The sequence below is a fragment of the Chroicocephalus ridibundus genome, chromosome 1 (genome assembly GCF_963924245.1).
Source record: "Chroicocephalus ridibundus chromosome 1, bChrRid1.1, whole genome shotgun sequence".
In the NCBI taxonomy this organism is placed as follows: domain Eukaryota; kingdom Metazoa; phylum Chordata; class Aves; order Charadriiformes; family Laridae; genus Chroicocephalus; species Chroicocephalus ridibundus.
In genome coordinates this window covers 14,652,126-14,671,530 of record NC_086284.1, presented here as the reverse complement: position 1 = coordinate 14,671,530, position 19,405 = coordinate 14,652,126, and the positions used below count along the sequence as shown (strand labels likewise).

The following is a 19,405-nucleotide window of genomic DNA, read 5'->3' as shown; positions in this document are numbered from 1 at the left end:
GCCATTCCCTCACTCAAGAAAAGCTCCTGGAGTCTCCCATCCTGAGTAACTGTCATTTCACTCTCCAAAAAAGTGCCTCGTCCAAGAAAGCACTAGCAAGACTACTGAGAAAAGGCGATGGAGACAGCCAAGCCCCATTCCTCCCAAGGAGCCGTGCTAACGCATCCAAATTTAACTGCCTACAAGGATGAACGCTTTCTGTGGAACTCCAGCCTCACGCGCTTATTTTCATATACGCTTCCTCTCAGCAAAAAACAAAGCGGACGAGCAAAAAAGCTACAAGTGAAGCAAGGCAAAGGCGCCTTGAAAGCGGCTCCCGAACCTGGCAGGAGATCAGATGGATCCTGGAAAGAGCGGAGCCAAGTCTGCCTGCCCGGGAGATCCCCCACGGATGCCCGCGCCTTCCCGATGGAAATCAGGTGCGCGGGCGTGTGGGGGCAAACGGTGCCCGTCACGGCTCTTTCATCTCGGATGGTTACAGGTTTTATAACGTTAGAATAATTTGCTGGTTTTTTCCCCCGTCCCAGGCTCACCCCAGAGGATGCAGGATGCAGGCAGAGTATTTTCATCGCAGCTCCAGGTGCCGAGCTGGGCATCAATCTGACGGAGGAAGGGACGCACGTTCCTTAGGTGGCTGAGTTAGGCTTTGCACAAATACGTGCATTTTTAAGGCCCCTATATAAGTTATGAATTTGCCGCTGCAGCTATAACATTGAGTCTACATCATGCAGCCAGCCCAAATTTATTCAAAGAATTGAATCAATAATTGAAATGTCTACTTTGATCAAAGTGCCAGTGGCACAATGACGACTCACGTCAGCGTTGCTGCTCTGAGATAAAAGAGTAAGTATTATTCAGAGCTGAAAGTAAGGGAAGAAACTCTCGGTAAAAGAGTGAAACACAAAGGCTGACATGGAGCTCGCGAGTGAGACAACGCTTCTGCTACAGCCGCGCCGCTTGTCAGCACAGCGAAGAGTCTGCGGACATTTTCACTACGCCATAAATTCTGATTTCCAAGCCATAAAAAAAAAAAACCTCCAAGATAAAAATTCATCATGCAAATTCATAAGGAAGGATTTTTTTTTCCACTGAGGGGGAAAAAAATAAAATCATAAATCAACCAGCTACAACATATAGACAAGACACTCACAAAGCAGGACTTTAAGCTATGATTAACTTTGCTGTACTTACAGCCTTTAAAAACGATCACGTTACAGAAAAGCACTGGCATGATCTGTGTCACTGGGATATTTAAGCCCTTCCATTAATTAACCAGAAGTGAAATAGGACCTAGGACGGTGGATCATTCAGTCTAGTTCCTCATTACTTCGAGCAACCATATTATAAAACTCCCTCCTTGAACTGAATAAACAGCATCCGAAGATTTTTTTTTCTCCATTTGGAGGAGGTTTCAGGATCCTCTTCCCCCAATCCACACAAATATTCTTCTCGGTTCCCGCTCGCAGTCACTGACATTGCTCTTTATCCATCTATTTTTTTTGCCAGTGGTGTCCTTTAGGTTAAATAGCTTTCTCCCTGAGTCATTCCCACAAACTTGCAGCATACAAAGGAGCCTGGGATAAGGACAGAACAAAAATAGTACAAAGACTGTACAGTACTCTGTAACTGAAAATGCAGGCATTGAATTCTATCGTATGGATCTTCAGATTTCTAGAGCTTTTCCGTTTTTTTTTAAATACAGGCAACAAACCATAGGCAAAGGATCCACAGGGATTCATTTGATCCATGTGAAGAACCGCTCGCGATAACCCTACACTGAGCAGAGCTTTGGCATTATTTTTATCTTAAGTGTCATGTCTAAAGGAAAAAGAAATTAAACCTTCTTCCCACCAGAATATATATTAAAATTATGAGCCTTCCATTATTAAATCATTACCCACAATTTATATTCAGCCACTTTTTAAATGCAGAAATTTAATAAACGGTATTACACACAGAAGTGCTAACAAGATAATTGCCTTTAGTTCCTGCTCCCAGATGGCTGAGCTCAGATTTAGAACAGGGAAAATCACGGTAACGGCCGACGGTGTGGAGCCATCGCCTCGAAAACGGCCCCAAAACGATGCACACCGCAGGCAGGGGGACGTGTCACCGGCAGGAACCCCCTGCCCACACCAGGGAGCCACCCCAGGGGGATGTGCCTCCCCGTCTCTGCGGGACGGAGGAGCCCAGACCAGGTCCCTGGGGTGGGGATCCGGGTCCCTCCTGCCCTCCTGGCACCTCAGGGGAGCCGCGCGCCGTCCCTCAGCCCAGCAGCGACTTCACTGAAATATCTGCGCACAACGCCCACATCGAGGGGAGCGGGGCAGAGGAAGAACAGTTTTTTAATGACTTCAATTGGTTTAGGTCTTAAATGGAGACCAAATTTTCACTAAAAGCATTTTAATTCATTATTCATTAAATTATTCATTAAATTAAATTAATAAAATAACATTATTATTTTCCAGCCTGAGCCTTGACCTTTGGAGCTACTGTTGTCTAAAGCACATTCATATTCGTGCTAACCAATATGGTCGGAGCAGACAATCCCAAGTATTGCTCAATGATTTAATCCCACACTAGGTTTTCCCGAGACGTGGGATCCTCCTAAGGATCACCCTGCTCCTCGAAAGGCGCTGCCTGGACGCGTGCCGGCCACCGTCGCCCGGCTCAGGCAAGAAGGACCCGCCACAACTTCAAGCTGTGGCAGAGACGTGCGTGGGGAAAGGTGCGGCACCACATCACACCGTGGGACACGCCGAGGCTGCGGCAAGGCCACCGAGAAGCGGTGACAAGCAGGCACGCCAGCAAATGCCGCAGGACCTGCTGCTGCACCGAGGATAGATTTACTGCAAGGCAAAGCTCTGCTCTCACCCGCGCTGGTCCAAATCCGGAGTGATTTCACCAGCTTCTACAGATTTCCTCCAAATTTACAGCCACGGCAGCATCCCACCTACTGAAAAAGTCACTTAAAGGACCAAAAAAGAACAGATGCACTTCCTAAACGCATCATTTCACTAGAAAAGTTGCCCTAACAATTTTTTACAGAGGTGATATTGTTATTACTTGTTATTCTTGTTATTACTATTATTTTCTATTTACTTCCATCTCTTTCTACTCCTGCCCTGAGCTGAAGGCAGGCTGTTCCATTTAAAAATTCAGCACACAAATGGGAACCAGATTACATCTATCCCAAAGCTGCCAAAAAGCAATTGCTGTACGAAACCAAAAATCCTCCTGGGATTTTTCCCAAATCCGCAAAATATTCCCGAGCACTAAAGTTTCCACTGGGACTATTACATTAGCAGATAGTCTCTGTGTGAAAACCCGAGTATGCAGCCGTCCGCCTAATAGTTTCCAGGACAAGGAGGCTGCATGAGGCACGTACTCCCACCTTAGCACCGAAAAACATTTATACCAGATCTGGCCTTTAAAGCCAGTTATATGCCTATCAGTGTTACAAAACAAATGGCACTGAGGACCATCAGGCTTCCATTTCCTGAAGAAAAGCTGCAATGGTCAGTAGTAACATCTCCACGTCATCCTGAAACCTCCACGTGCATCCCCAGAGCCCGGCTGAGCCGGATCCCATGGGAAGCTCCACACACATCCCGCCCGGGGCTGCTCCTGGGATGCCTACGAACCCCCTTCGTTGTCTCCGCGCTGGAGAAATGCAATGCCTTTAACCCTGTGCCGGTGGTTCCTCACAGAGGAGCTCTTGCGAGGGGCGCGGGAGCCGTCTCCAGGCATCAGTCCCTCCATCCGGGATGCTGATGTGCAGAGGGTTTGGTCCAGATCGCCGTGGGGGGCCAGGATGCTGCGAACTGCCCCCGCACCCATCCACGATGCCGCAGATGCATGGAAATGAAAAATAAGTGAGAGCACCCACCGATCCTGCAGGAATCAGGGCTTCGGAGGGGCAGCACATGCTTGTGTCGGTGGAAGCTGCCCTCCTCCAGCAGCCCAGCGCTTTCCAAAAGAACAGGGAAAGCAAAGCTCCCCCTGCCAAACGCTGGCAGAGAGCAAAGGGGAGCGAGGGACGTCAGGACAGAGGAGGAGGGACACGCAGGTGACGGGGGGGCCCCCACCAGCCCTATTTAACAACTTAAAACCAGCCCCCCAACTTCATCCCCTCAACCCCACTGCTCCGGTCAGGGTTGGGGATGAGGAAGGCTGGGGCGGGAGGCGGCCCATCCATGTGGGGCCACGGCGCGCACCCAGCGCAGCCCCAGAGAGGGCTTTATGATGGGAATATCACCCAGCCCATATTCCCTGCCCGCACCCCTCGGGCATTTCTTGATAAGGTATTTATAGGACCCTTTTAAGAGCTTTTTACATCCCTAGCAATGACTAAATACATATATTATATATACACACACATATAAAAATACACAAATATGTAGTATACTTCATATTCATATAGCTATAGTATATGAGTAGTCATATATAGCTACATATATTTTTATATCTCTCTACCTTTATGTAAATATATATAAAACATATGTCTACATATATTTATATATAGAACTCTACACAGATGTAAAAAAATATATATGAAAATATATATCTTCATGCACACCTGTGAGCCGCAACGGCACTGCCAGCTCGCTGTGCACAGGAAAAATCAGGGGACTCCTCATCTTCACGGCTGCCCCTCTCTCAGAAGGCTTTTTAGGTTTATTTTTATGGAAAAAAGACAAGCCCTCAGCTCAGCAGATGCCCGATAAGGGCCTTGCAGATGCCTCAGCAGACAGACCTCGGTCTCTGGCGGGCGGGCGGCAGCTCAGCGCTCCCGGGACGCTCACACAGCACCAGGAAAGAGAAAAAAAAAAAAAAAAAACAAACCTCCTCTTTCCATCGAAAGAGGAAAACGACCAAGCAGCGACCTTCCTGTATTTTAAAACTATGAATCACAAAACCTGGCAGGAGGATTCGACTTAAATTGGTTGGATTTTTTTTTTCCCTCCACTTTCAATGATGGGTTGTGGTTTTTTGTTTTTTGTTTTTTTTTTTTTTCTCCCCTTTAAGCAGGAGTTTATCTTTGTTCTCCCTGCAGGGGTAGGAAGGTTAAATATAAAAGTTCCCTCTCACCATCCCCCTACAACAACAACAACAACAACAACGTGAGAAATCGCTCTCCCGGCGGGGGCGGCCCTTCCTGCGGGTCACCCCGCCGCCACCGCCGCCCGCCCCGGCCTGGGACCCGCCGACACCCCCGGGCGGGGGGGGAACCCCCACCACCACCACCACCCCCCCACCCCCCCGAGCCCTCCCGCCCCAGCGGGTGGCGGGGCCGGGACCGGCGGGGGGACGCTGCCATCGCCACTTGCGGAAACACCAGCGGGTCCATCGGGAAATATCGCCCCTGCGCTGCCGGCCCGGGAAAAGCCGGAGGCGGCGGCTCCCCCCTCACCGCCCGCCGCCTTCCTCCCTCAAAAGGCACCGCAAACGGCCCGCTGTCACCGGTGGCCGCTCCGCTGCCCGCCCCGGGCTAGCACACCCGGCGGGTTTTGCCTTTCCGGAGGGGGGGAAAGAAAATCGCAGGAGTGCTCGGGGAGGAGGGTTCAGGGTGGAGAAACATGGAGTATCCCGCGGCCGGGCTGCTCGGCCCTAACGGTGCAGCGAAGCGGGGGGGGGGGGGGGGGGGTTGGGGGAGAAGGATGAACTCGCCCCCGCTCCCACCCCCCGCCTGGGGTTTCCGCGCAGCCCGGGGGCAGCCGGGTGTGCGCGGTCCGGGAGCTGGCGGGGGGCTGCCCGCCCCCCCCCCCGCATCCTCCCCGGGGAGCAGAGGGTCGGCTCTCAGGGCAGCGGTGGGGCAGGTCCCCGGGAAGCGGCGGGTCGAGTCCCAAGGGAACGGCGGGACAGGTCCCAGGGGTGCAGCGGGTCAGCTCCCCCCCGGCGCGGCACGGCACGGCACGCCCCGGGGGAGCGGCGGGGAACACCCCCGGGGAGCAGCGGGTCTGCTCCGGGAGGAGCGGCGGGGCACGTCCCCGGGGAGCAGCGAGCCCAGCCCAGGCCGGCCCCCCCCCCCTCCACCGGCACTACCGCACCCCCCGGTACACACGTGGACAAAGGCACCCGCGCTCCCACGCACACGGGTACAGGCAGACACGCGTGTGCACCCCCGTGTGTGCACAGACACACCGCCCCCCGCCATCTGCCGCCGTTACCTCCGGCTCCGCGCCCCGCCGCCCCCGGCAGCACCTTGGCCATCCGCGCCGCTCCCCGCCGCCCCCGGGCGCGCTCCGCCGGGCGGGGCGGGGCGAACCGATGGGCGGGGCAGAGGGTGTGGCCGGGGGTGTGGCCGGGGGCGGGGCGGGGCGGGGCCGGGCACCTCCCGAAGGGGGTGTCACGGCCGCAAGTGACTCGCCCGCCCCCAGCTCCGCGCAGGGCTGCGGGCCCGCAGGGGGAGACCGACCGTCCCCGGGCTGTGCCGGAGCTTTGCTGCCCCAAACGGAACCACCCGAGACGCCTGGATGCGCCCGGGGGGGAGCGCGGCCTCCCCAGCTCCACCTTAGGGATGCTTGGGACATAAATCCCACTCTGGACGCCAACACAGGCTCCCCAAATCCCACGCCGCGCCTCGCAGGCGGCGCGCAGTTGACAGGAGTTACCCCGAATCCAAGCCCGTGCGTTAACCCCCCCATCTCCCGGGGTTCCGGCCGCTTTCCCTGCGCCCGGAGGAGCGGGTGGCTATCTGGGGAGCGACTGGGCTGTAGCTAGCCGGTGCAGAGCTGGGGCAGCCCCCCGGTCTTAAATGCAGCCCTCCATTCTCAAATGCAGCCCTTCTCTCCTGCTGCCCACGCCTGCCCCATCCCTGGAAGTGTTCAAGGCCAGGCTGGATGGGGCTTTGGGCAACCTGGTCTAGTGGGAGGTGTCCCTGCCCGTGGCAGGGGGCTTGGAACTAGATGATCTTTAAGTTCCCTTCCAACCCAAACCATTCTATGATTCTGGGATTCCTTGCGCATGTTCACGTGAGCAGTGGATGCACATATCCCTTGATGTAAAGAGACTTATGGCCAATGCTGGACATGAGTGCCGCAGTAACAGGAACACAGGACATTTGTCGGCTTGGGGTTTCTTTGCAGTTCAGCACACCAGCTCCATGGAATGTGTTCTCATCAGGGCTGGAGCCACTGCTTCACCTCCCCTCCCCACCCCTGCCTGACACAGGGGACAGACAGCATAGGAGACCTCCTTGGGTGTTTGCACCATGCTTTCTTCCCCTCCTTGGGGTCATTTGGGCAGAAACTGGGTTCAGGACTCCCTCTGCGATCCTCTTCCCAGCACTGCCTCACAGGGCAGACCTCTTTTCTGGCGCTGCCGGCACGCTGCTTGGGTTTCCCCATCTCATTGTCCAGCAGGCTGCCTGGTGATGCCAGGATTATCCTCTCCACTCATTTCCCCTGGCTCTTAACACACAGACAAGATTTTCAGGCCCCAAAGGTGCGTCTGCCTCCTGAAATACTGCTCCAAAGGGGTAAAAGCAGGTGGAAATGCAGCAACAGGCTGAAGAGGAATGCGCCCGGTGCCACCGCAGCCCTGTAAAGGGGCACGGCAAGATGGGAGCTGGCCTGGTGCCATCGCCACAGGGCTGGATGGATGCAGCGGGGACTCCCGGCAGCTCCAGGTGCTGGAACCATGCTGTGAATCACAGCAGTCTGAGGCATTGCTATTTCAAATCGCAAACCCCATCTTTGCTCAATGTTGCTTAGGTGTAGGCAAGACAAAGGGAAAGAATAGTGTATGGGAAAGAGGAAAAGGAGGAAAAAATATTAATGGTGAAATCGAGTTCCTTGGTTCCCACATCTGCGTGTCTCCAATGGCAGCAGTTGCAGAACTGCATTTCCCGTGTGAGCTGAGCATCCTCAGAGGTGCCCTTCCCTCCGTGTCGGCGTGCAAGGCGAGGTGACAGTCGGGTGCTGTCCCTGTGGGTGTCTCTCTGAAGCTCTGAACCTGAGGCATCTATTAGCTGTCTCCCTGAGGTCACCTAACACAGCCTGAGGTTGCTCTCAGGTGAGAAAGCAGAGAATTGCAAATACGCTGCTGTTCCAGGGAACCATCGCATCCTTGGCCTCCTCAGGGGAAAAACCAGAGGCTTAGGGTGCCAAACTTGGACAAGAGAGGGATGTTCATTTCCCTTGTCTCCTGCAGGTGCCCTGAGTATCTTGGAGCAAGTTACGCCCAAATTCAGGTTTTCAAATGCCTAAATCCTTTGCAAAATCATGGGGAACCGTGACGGCAGGTAGAGTTAGATACCTCAGTCTCCTGGAGGAACTGGCTTTTGGTTTTTCAGATTGTGTATCTGCCCTCTGCTACCTCCCCTGGAGATAAATGTTGGCTTTGCTCATAGACACAGGCAAACCATGGACCTGCTCAGCTGTAAATGAAGGTGAAATTTTGCCCTCGGCTTCTCAGGTGCCTGTTCACAGCGGTGGATGAAGTTGGTTGAGGACACTGCTCCCCGAGCCCAGTTCAAAATGGCAATTCAAGAGCTCGTTACTGTCATGCTTCAACTTCATCATTTGGTTGGGCAAAATGGAACAGGTTATTATGTTGGTTATTCTGCGTCACAGTCTGTGTCATGGGGACAGGGTGATTCCAGTGCAATCTGGCTCTTCTACCCACAGCCAAGCAGATCCAGCCTGTCCGAGGGCTCATTCTGGCCCCGCAGTCTATGCTTCCCTTTTACCTACTGCTGCCTGATGATATGTGATGATTTCGGTACTAGAAGAAAAAATATATCAAGAAAAAGGATTATCTGCTGTCTTGTCTTTCAGTAGCATCGCAAGGACTTCATGAACCATGCTGTTACGCTTCCAAGGAAAACAGCCTTTTTTTCTGCCTGCATAAAAGCGTCATTTCACTTTTCCCCCACATCATTCATTTTCTGGTGCACGTTTCCAAGTCATTTTCAAAGTCTTTTTTCTGTTTAACTCTATTTTGATTTGATGAACTAAGGCTGGCAGATTGGAGAGGGACTTCTCTAATCCCTCTGTGGTTTGATATACCTGATAACCGCTGGGGAGCCGTGTCTGCCCAGGAGGGCAAGGCAACCACCGCTCCAGCTTCTCCACATTGCAGCGCCGGTAATTACATATGTACAGGTATTTAACATATATATATATATAATAAAATATTAAATATGTTGTTCCCCCAATGAATTTTGGAGTAGCTCCACTATTTGTGTGTATATATATATATTTAATATATATGTTTTTATACATTGTTTTCTTTAATGTTATTCCCCCACTGAATTTGGAGAAGGAAAGAAGTTCATCCTTCCAACCCTTTTGGTCCTAACCTGCTCAGCTGGAGCCAAGTGCCACCGCAGCTCCAGTTGTCAGGTCAGCCGAGCGGAGCTGACGGTGCCATCTCGCTTCACTATCTCCCTTCGGCTTCTACCTGGTAACTATGGATCCAGGAGACACACACGATCCACGGGCTGGAAGCACATGTCTGTTATACCCTGCCATGGAAAATAAACACCCCTCATGGATTCCCCATGCATTGCGGTGAGCTGTGTGGGAAAGGAGAGGCTTTTCCAGGTGCCTTCCTTGCTCAGCCATTAGCAGCTCCTTGGATCACTCAGCATCCCTGTGCCATCCCGAATCCCCCATGGCTGGGGAGCTTTGAGCAGTTGCTACCGCCAGACCCGGGGCTGGACCACCGAGGCCCTGCGGACCGGACACGGCCATCCCAACCCGCAAGCGCACCCGGGTATTGGCGCTCGTTACATTTGCACCCACCCATGCGTGTAATCCCACAGATTCCGAATGCTGCAAGCAAACAAATAATTGTCCCGCTCCGCCTGACACCGCGGCAACCTCAAATGCCTGCACACAGTTTCACTTCTTGCTGTCGCTGCTGCTTTTAACGACGGCCGATGGGCAGCCGGAGAGTTACAGCCCCGTTAATGCCACCGCTGGGGACAGCACGAATAACTGCCGTGTGGTGTTGGGACCACAGCAAGAGCTGAGTCAAGAAATCAGAATACAGTGTGTAGAAAGCTTCAGACGGGTAAGTTTAGTAAATAAAAGCCACATTGCCTTTGACATCAAAGATGCCCTTACCGTTATCTCAGGTGGAGGTAATCCTACCTCTTCTTGACAGCCACAGGCTTCAGCTGCCCCTCAGAGACCCTTCCACCCATCCTCAGCATCCCCGCAGCATCTCTAACTACCGAGCAGAGGCGAATCCTCTTGCAGCGCTGGAGCAGCACTTTCAAACCCACATCTGCGGAAGGTTTTTAAGCAATCTTGCTACCAGGCAGCCAGTGAGCTCAGCAGTTCAGGGAGCCCTGAAGAAACCTACCCTGATAAATTAACCGCCACTGTTGAGATTTTCACAGTGACAACTGTGCATATTTATCAGTTCCCCTCTGATATGCACTTAACAGGCAACAGCGTATTTGGAGGCAGCAGAATTATCTCTGCACATCTGTTTTTCCAGTTCTGCCAAAGAGCTTTCATTTTTCTCTAATAACTTGACCTGTTTGGTTTCTGGCAGAAGACGGCTGAGCAGAGCACTCACTCTCTGGATTCGCTCCAGTACGAGATGAGGTCAGGACAACAAAGAAAAAGAAACAGCTGGATGGCTACAGAGCAGTGGGAACAAACAGGGCAGGGACCAGGGCTTTTTCTTTCCTTCCCTTTTTATTTGTCCAATGGGATTTCATTCCTGGGCGTATTTATTCCCCCCGGCAGACGGTATCACAAAAGCAGTGTTTCCTGCAAGCTGCCGTTGTGGGGAGCCTCCTCCAGGAGACCGACGGGACCCAGGGCGCAGGTATAAATAGCACAGCCAGCTAATCCCTCCTCTGCTCAGCTGTCGGGAAATGTGAGGCACGGGTCCTGAGGGTTTCCACTGAGATACTGCACCTCCCACACAAGAATTTTCATCTTGGTTTTGGCAGGGTGGGGGCTCGTACCCCCCCACACTCCCACTTTCTTTTTCCATTTCATCCCATTCCCATCAGTCTACCCAAGGCTTCCCAGGATGGGGGCTTTCACCTTGCATTTTTCAATCCGTCTTCTTTCTTTTTTTCTGATATTCAGCTAAATCATCTTAAAGCAGCAAGCGGAAAAACTGCCAGTGCGGCGGAGAGGAGGTGGAAAAGAGGGGAGGGATGAGGGCATGGAAGACAGGGAGAAGACATGCAAGCACAGGAGAGAGACAGCGAAGCAGTCTGCACATGTTCCCTCTTTGGAGATTTTCTCTCTCCCTGACATCACTTTCTCCACGGCCAGAAATTCCACCTCCGGACTTGCCAAGGAGACAATGCAGCATTCCTCTGCTGGGCCACAAAGCAAGTGTGAAATGTTCTGTTTTAATAATTTACAGAACAAAAGGAACACAACAGTCACCGTCTGATTCATATCTGCTGAAATCCAGCAGCCAAAGCTGTGGGAGAGGAGAGACAGATGAAGAAAAGAAAGGAAGAGGAGGTGTGGGTTTGGTTTGTTTTTTTTTTCTTCTGGTTAGTCACTGTGGTCCTAAGGAAAGACAAGAAGGACCACGTTGGATTATACCAAAGTTCAAGAGCCCCTGTTGTTCTCTCTCTGAAGTGGCTGCTGGTAGATGAATGCAGAGAAAATACGAGGAACGGTATAAATACAAATGCCATTTCCTCTAGCACTTGATCCCATTTCCCCTCCTGAGCCGGAGGTTGTGGCTGCATCATCAGCATCACTTTTTGAGCCCATTCATACTTTTGGCACCCTGGACATTTTGTGGCAGCAAGTTGCACAATGGAATTGTGTGCTGTGTGAAGACATTCTTCCTTTGGGATGTTTTAGTCCTTTCCTTGTTTCACAGAACCTCAGAGTGGTCGAGGGCAGAAGGGGCCTCTGGAGGGTATCTGGTCCAACATCCCTGCTCAAGCAGGGACACCTAGAGATGGCTTTTGAATATATCCAAGGAAGAAGAATCCACAACCTCCCTGGGGAACCTGTGCCAGTGCTCAGTGACCCTCACAGTAAAAAAGTGTTTCCCGATGTTCAGAGGGAACCTCCTGTGTTTCAGTTTGTGCCTGTCACCTCTGGTCCTGGCACTGGGCACCACTGGAAAGAGCCTGATTCCGAGTTCTTTACAACCTCCCTACATTTATTTATAGACATTGTTGAGATCCCCAAGTCTTCTCTTCTCCAGGCTGATGGGACCCAGCTCTCTCAGCCTTTCCTCACAGGAGAGATGCTCCAGTCCCCTCATCATCCTTGTGGCCCTTCACTGGACTATCTGCAGTATGTCCATGTCTCTCTTGCACTTATTTACTTCTATGCCATTCATAATTCTTGTATTTCTACCATATCTGCCTTCAAGCATCTCTTCCACATCATCGAGTTGTAGTTTACTCGCTGTCTGCTTCCATAGAAGCTGGTCTGTCCCTGGATCACCTTTACCTCCCTTTGCCTAGTACTTCTCCAGGGAACCTCAGAAATGTGCTCACTGCTCAAGGTACAGGTGAGCCATGCACCGACTTACACAGCAGCAGACCACAGGGAGGTTTCCAAAGGTTGGGCATGGCGAGCAGAGCACCAATCTTTAAGAGGGGGAGAGAAAGAAGAGTTAGGGAGTGATTTCATTGGTAATTCCATCCTTGGAAGCACTGGAATGACCAAAGGCTTTGCAAACATGTAGAAAAGGAGGATATGAGTAATAGCCAGCCCAGATTCAGCAAGAACAGAGCTCGTCAGACTCATCTAATCTTCTGCGATGAGGTAATATACCTTCCAGATTCGCAGATGAGGGGGGAGGTGCAGGTGCCGTATATGTTGGCGTATAAGTAAGGCTTGTGATACTGTGTTATATGGTATCGCTATAAGCAAGAGAGAGGCACCTGGACTAGAAGAAAATAAGAAAACATGGATGCAAGACTGGTCAAAACCTTTCTTGGAGGCTAGTTACTCATGGCATGAGGCGACACAAAAAAACCCTCTTGTAAATCTGGTGCTGATCAGCATTTCCATGAATGACCCAAAATCCAAGCACAGTTTTTTATGTTTGCCATTGACAGCAGGCTGGGACAAGCTGCCAGAAAGCTGGATGCAGGACAAGAGGTCAAGGCAGACTTGATGAGCAGGAAAAAAAGGATGCAATCCAGTGATCCTCCATTGGGATCCTCCTCCAGCCCCAGAAGAGAGGACAAGAAACTCTCCGTCTGACCCGTGGAGGGCCTTTTCCCTGCTTATGCCTGCCTTTGGCAGCTCAATGCATAATTGGCTTAAATTGCAGAAATTTAATTAGACACCGAGAAAACCTTTCCAGTGCAGTGAAGCACTGGGTTGGACTGCTGGGAAAGCTGCTAGGACAGGTTGGTCCTCCATGTGGGGTGGTGGGTGAGCAGGAGGCCCTAGCCCTGCCTTCAGGCAGGACGGAGGTGTAGATGACCTCTTGAAGTCCTGCTCAGACCTGCCTTTCTGTGATTTTTATGGTGATGATGCTTTGTTATGATATTGACGTTTTGTTGCTATTATAATGCTGCTTTATTCTCTGCTCCTCTTCTAATAACTCCTGCTGTTCAGGTAGCTGGTTTGACCAGGCCTGAGTATCTTTGACCACATGTTCTCAGGCCCTGGTTACATGATCCCTTCAACACAGGATAAATCTGAGCTGCTACTGGGATGGTCTCATCCTGTCCCCTTCCAATACGTGCTTGCTCTTACCCCCTCGCTTGCCTGGCACCGCGGACCACACAGCTGTGCATGACTCAGGTCAGGACACTGACCCAGCCAAAAACCCACCAGCCAGGAGGGAAGCAGGAGGAGAGATCAGTTTTCCGTTACTTGTTCTGCTATCTCACATCCTTTGTCTGTCTTGTCTACCTTGGATGGAGCAATCACGTCTTGTGCTGTGTTTGGAAGGCAGAGTGGAAATGTAAGGTGATACAAGCACTGGTTTGAATAATCGTTTCCAGGCTGAGGGATGTCTAATATTGTTGTGCAGAGGAAAGCAGTGTCCGAGCAGCTCCTGCTGCCTCTCGGCTGGGAGCGGGGCGGTGCAGAAGCCCTGGGAGATGCCAGCCACAACCTCAGGAGGCACTGGATCACACTGTGTGGCACAGACTCTTTCCCCAATAACATAACGAGGGTGCCAGGAAGCCGATTGTCCCATGTTACAGCTCTAATCCCTGCCCTTCCAAGGTCCTGCCCCTTGACTTGAGGTCACCACAAGCCTCATTTTGCACATCCAAAACATCTGTCTAATGCATTTCTTTGCTACTCAACTAAAACCAGCCAAATCTTGTTATCTGGGAGAGGGAGAGTGTTCTTTGTCACTGAAGAAGTTTGCCAAGACTTGGAGGGTTTGCCCAATTTAGGAGAAATGGGCATGTGTCACCGAGGGAAGGCACCGGTCAAGGGATAAGATGAGGAAGATCAAGAAGAAAAGGAGCTGGTGGAAGCTGTGTCCCAGAAAACGCATTTTAAAATTACTTGACTTGTTTTAACAGCAATCGGGTAATGAATGAGGCAGCCAAGGGAAGAGTCTTGGCTTTAGTCCCGTTCCCTGTTAGACACTCCTCCGGGCGAACACATGTCAAAGCAGTCTCTATCCTGACACCAAGTGGAGAGAGCTCACAAGTACTCCTTTAAAATACGACCCAGGGTAGGGGACTGCCAGTGAGGACAGCGGCTGGCCCAGCCACCCTTCTAGCGCCACCCCGGCATCACACAGTTTACAGGCATTTTTGTATTTATAGGAATTTTTTCAAGATCCTGGCCCCTAGCAGCAGAGGTTTACAGCAGAGAATCGTAGAGTCGTAGAGTCATGGAATGGTTAGAGTTGGGAGGCACCTTAAAGACCATCTAGTTCCAACCCCCTGCCATGGGCAGGGACACCTCCCACCAGACCAGGCTGCTCAAAGCCCCATCCAGCCTGGCCTTGAACACTTCCAGGGATGGGCTATCCACAGCTTCTCTGGGCACCTTGTGCCAGTGTCTCACCACCACCACCCTCACAGTAAAGAATTTCTTCCTAATATCTCATCTAAATCTCCCCTCTTTCAGTTTAAAACTTTACCCCTCGTTCTATAGCTACAAACCCTGATAAAGAGTTCCTCTCTGTCAATGATGGTGATAAAAATCACCATTCTGGGCTCCTGCAGTTTTTACCCTCCTATCCCAAGTTTCCACCGATGTGGTGAGCAGCCCGGTGTGTGCGCACAGAGCACCTCTACTGGGGACAAGGTGGGTTTCCAGAGTGGTGGGGAAGCCGCAGAATCACAGACTGGTGGAGGTTGACAGGGACATCTGGAGGTCATCTGGTCCAACCCCTCTGCTCAAGCAGGGCCACCTAGAGCTGGTCACTGAGAACCATATTCAGGCAGCTTTTGAATATCTCTAAGGATGGAGAATTCTTTGCCCTGAAAGTGAAGAGGAAGGTGCCTTTCCTTGAGAGGAAAGGCTGGTGCTTGGTCATGTAAGGTGATGGGCATTGCAGTGTGTGGGGTCGTCCCACCATGCTGCTGAAGAGAAAGGCACAGACCTGAGCCCGACACCTCTCCCAACACATGTAATTCACACTTTCCCCATGCTCCATCTCCAGCCTTCCGCTATTTTCTCAGAAGGGGCCAGGGACCTGATTTCCCCCTTCCCTGCACATCCGACCTCCTGCAGAACCTTCTCAGCGTGCAGGTCAGGTCCTCACCCCCACCTTACCCTGAGCGCCTCTAACTCCTCCTGAGCAACACATCTTTTTTGACCTTGGTGCTGGGATTGAGGGGAGATCACTGCCAGATGGGGCTCCCCCACGGATTCAGCCTCTGAAGCCTTCAGCTTCCCATACCCATTTGAGGTCGTTTTCTCCCTGGGCGTCTTACTCTTCACTCTCACTTTACACACCTCTACTTCTGCCTCCCGGGGGGAAAAAAGCCCTCATCATGTTGCAAGGTACCAGAAAGTCACAGGAGCTCCAGTGCCAGCCGTGGGCTAAACCTCAAACCCCCAGCTGAGAAGCAGCAGCATCTGGGAGTGCTCTGCACCAGAAAAGAGACAGCTTCTCTCCCAGGGGAAAAAAATCCGCATCAATTTAATACAGAAAGGTACGAAACACATCTAACGCCAAGCTGTCCCAGCCCTCTGATGGATGGCATTCAAAAGCAACATAGAAAGGAGGCTCCGGTGATGATGAATTTATGCAGTGGAAAGCATTCGGCGGCTGCCCTGTGTCTTAAGTCATCTCCTAATTACTCTACATAGGAAAAAAAGGAAGAGGAAAATGTATCATGGATGGACTTACCCAGCTGATCCAGAGCAAAGAGGGCTGGGGCACCTTCGGAGAGCTCATTGTCTGGGGGAAGAAGAACAAATGCTCGGAAAGGTCAGCTGGAGAGGGAGGTGTGGAGACCTGGGGTGACAACGCTGTTTTAATCACACTGCAGATAAGACCCTGCTTCCGCTTCACCCCCGACAGCTTTCATATGTGTGTTGTGGGTTGTTTTTTTTAATCCGGCTCTTACTGAAAAACCTCGGAGTCAGCTCAAGACAGAGACTTGGCGGGATGAACCCTTATCCCCCTCCCAGCATTGCTGAAGAGCAAGAGCTCTGCTGCCCCGTCTCTGCCCGCGCTGGGATGCGGGGCCGTGCTCCCCTTTTCGGCTGCGCCGTGGCTCTTCGACCCCTTTCCTCAGTGCTCGGGGCACAGTCAGGAGTGTCCTGCCCACAGCAAAACTTTCCTGAGAACTACAGTCTTCTCCAACAAAGGCAACTGGGATAGTTTTAACCAGCGGGAGCAGGAAAATGTTCTGGCCAGGATTTTTCAGAGGCTGAGCAAACCCTTGAGTCATCTGATAATAATATTGCTGTAACTCAGCGCCTGTGGCAGGTTAGATCACAGGCTCCGGAAACCCCTCAGCTGGTGGCATCTCTCATCAAAAGCTCGTGGGAGCCTATTTTGGATCCCAAACCCAACCCCCCCAGAAGCCCACCCCTCCTTGCCCGCTCCCGGCAGAGCGCACAGCGGTCCCTCGCTGCCTGAAGGACCCGCGGCCGCATGGGAGCACGTGGCCCAGCGTTAAATGCCATTTGTGCCTTGGAGTTGGTGGGGATTTCTTTATTTTCAAACATTTCTTTCAATGTCAAAATGCTGCTAAGTTGCAGAAACTCAATGCATTTTAATAAATAAATAAATAAATAAATTTTGCAGAGAGTGGGTTTTCCCCTGTTGGTTTTGAGTGTTGCTTTTTTTCCTTTCACGTTCATGGCGCTTGTTCGATGCATGGGCTAGACTTAAAAAAAACTGTGGACTGTTCCTAGGGGGTTCGAGGAGGGTGTTTAAGAAGGGCAGGTGCATGACACCATGTAGTAATCCGTATCTGGGACATTTCTAAGAGAACTCGCCCCCCTCATTATAAAATGCTGTTAGGCCCCTCAGCTAGAAAAGGCTGCGAGCCGCTAATTTAGGATAGCAACGGGCTGCGTACAAAACCAGAGGCCAATGTATATCCACATTTCACTGTTTCGGATTTTTATAAGCTCCTGGCGGCAGCGACTCTGCCCTCCTCTGTTTTATAGACCCAAGCACAGTGGGATCCCAAACCCAGCCTATACAGTATAACCCAGCCTATAAACAGTAACAGGGACCACGCGCACGGCAAAGATTTTAGGGAAAAAAACCCCACACAACAGAAGCAGAGATTGTCCTAATGGGCAAAAGGCTGGACTGCAGCACGCATCCCTGTGCCGTCCCCTGGAGCCACCCTGGGCTGGGCACCTGCAGAAGCAGCAGATGTGCTGTCATAAGGATGCCACCCAGTGGTGCTTGGCTGGGGCGATGGAACCCAGGGCTGCTGGGTTCAAAAGCATAAACCTCCTTATCTCATTCAGCTCTCACGGAAAAGGGGGCGATGCCACATCTCCGACTGTCCCCTTCCCCAGGCATCTGGGCTATCAGCGGGAAGCCGAGGGAAACAGATGGAGATAAGCGGAGCATTTTACCACAGCAAAATGTTTCCGCTCCCAAGGTGCCGTCATCTGGAAGGCTGTGGGTTTATTTTGGTTTTAGTCTGGTGCACGGCATGTTCCAGCCGAAGAAGGAGCTTTGCCCAAGGAGGGACAGCTTGTGCTGGCCCTGGGGATGGGGACCTCTGGTGACAAGGGTGAGTTGGGGGAGAGCAGGGAGCACATGTAGCTGCTTCTGCCAAACGTTCGAATGGGGATTATAAAGCAAATTACAGCAGCTAGCTGGAAATTAGGTAGAGATGAATCGATACAAGAAATAGCTCTGCTGGCTATTTCCCATTGCATTTGTCCTGAGTGCTTTCCTGAGACTGACCATTTCTGGAGAGCAATGGACCCCAGCCTTGGGCTTGGAGGTCTTCTCTCATGCCAAGGGGGGCTGAAACCTTGAATAGTCCTGGGGCACGGAGAGCCCCAGCTCTTGGCTCTCCTGTCACTGCTGGCACAGTGTCTCCCAGGAGTCACCCTGAATTGTCCCATGCAAATATAGAGTCATAGAATCATACAGTGGTTTGTCTGGGAAGGGACCTTAAAGACACCTCCCACCAGACCAGGCTGCTCAAAGCCCCATCCAGCCTGGCCTCGAATACTTCCAAGGATGGGGCATCCACAGCTTCTCTGGGCAACCTGTTCCAGTGCCTCACCACCCTCACAAGTGAAGAATTTCTTCCTAATATCTCATCTAAATCTCCCCTCTTTCACTTTAAAACTATTACCTCTCGTCCTATCGCTACAGCCCCTGATAGAGTCCCTCCCCACCCTTCCCGTAGGCCCCAGTATGATTGAAGAGAGGAGGGGGTATTTTACCAGCTTTCCTCCTTGCTCCTCCTCAACCACTGGCATCTGCAGATTCCTGCTTCTGGAGAATGAGAGTGATCGCATCTAGCACAAGTGGCACATTAACTTGCCAAAAGGTGTGGTTTTTTGGCAAAAGGCCACTCCGGAGAAAGAAGACAAACCACAGATCGAGTGCCTGTGTCAGTCTGCCAGCTCCTGGATCAGACCTTTCCCACCTTCATACTGAGCACTGCCTTGCTCTGGACATAGCCCAGCAAAACCCCTGGGACCGCTGCAAGCACAGCGAAGGGCAGCAGCACATCGGGAAGACTCCCAGCGTGTTCCCTGGGCATATTCAAAACCAGCAATCATGTCCTACCTCCTTTCACACTGGCAAAGGGATGGATCCCACCATGAGACAACCAGTTGGTTTCATCCAGCTTCCAGTTTTCACCAGGGTCCATCTCTGATCTGCAGCATCAAAGATCTGTTTGCAATGTCTCCTGCCGCTCTCTCTGGGGAATAACCAGAAGATACTCTGAGTGGTTGTCGTGGTCCGCACCATGGCCAGTTGCTGAGAAGCTTCCCTCAGCAAAGGAAAATGTCTTTTCAATATTTCCAGAAAAAAAGGAAAAGAAAAAAATCGCATGGCTCACAGGGGCCTATTGGGCCAA

At 51.8% G+C, this 19,405-nt stretch overlaps 1 protein-coding gene across 5 annotated transcripts in view; it reads right to left on the bottom strand.

The window, feature by feature from the left end:
• The window catches only part of AMOTL1 (angiomotin like 1), a 90,008-nt gene that overhangs the window by 55,623 nt on the left and 14,980 nt on the right, over positions 1 to 19,405 (bottom strand). For 3 of the 5 annotated variants that reach the window (XM_063329465.1, XM_063329476.1, XM_063329486.1), the window contains exons 2-3: positions 19,111 to 19,246; positions 16,237 to 16,287 (exon numbers count right to left, since the gene is read on the bottom strand). The exons of 1 other annotated variant lie outside the window; for it this stretch is intronic. In XM_063329465.1, coding sequence (XP_063185535.1) covers positions 16,237 to 16,287; positions 19,111 to 19,195 — 136 coding nt within the window. In that variant the 5' untranslated portion in view covers positions 19,196 to 19,246. Of the gene's footprint in view, positions 1 to 6,170; positions 6,250 to 16,236; positions 16,288 to 19,110; positions 19,247 to 19,405 lie in introns of those variants that run through there. One more of the 5 variants, XM_063329496.1, reaches the window with a different exon arrangement.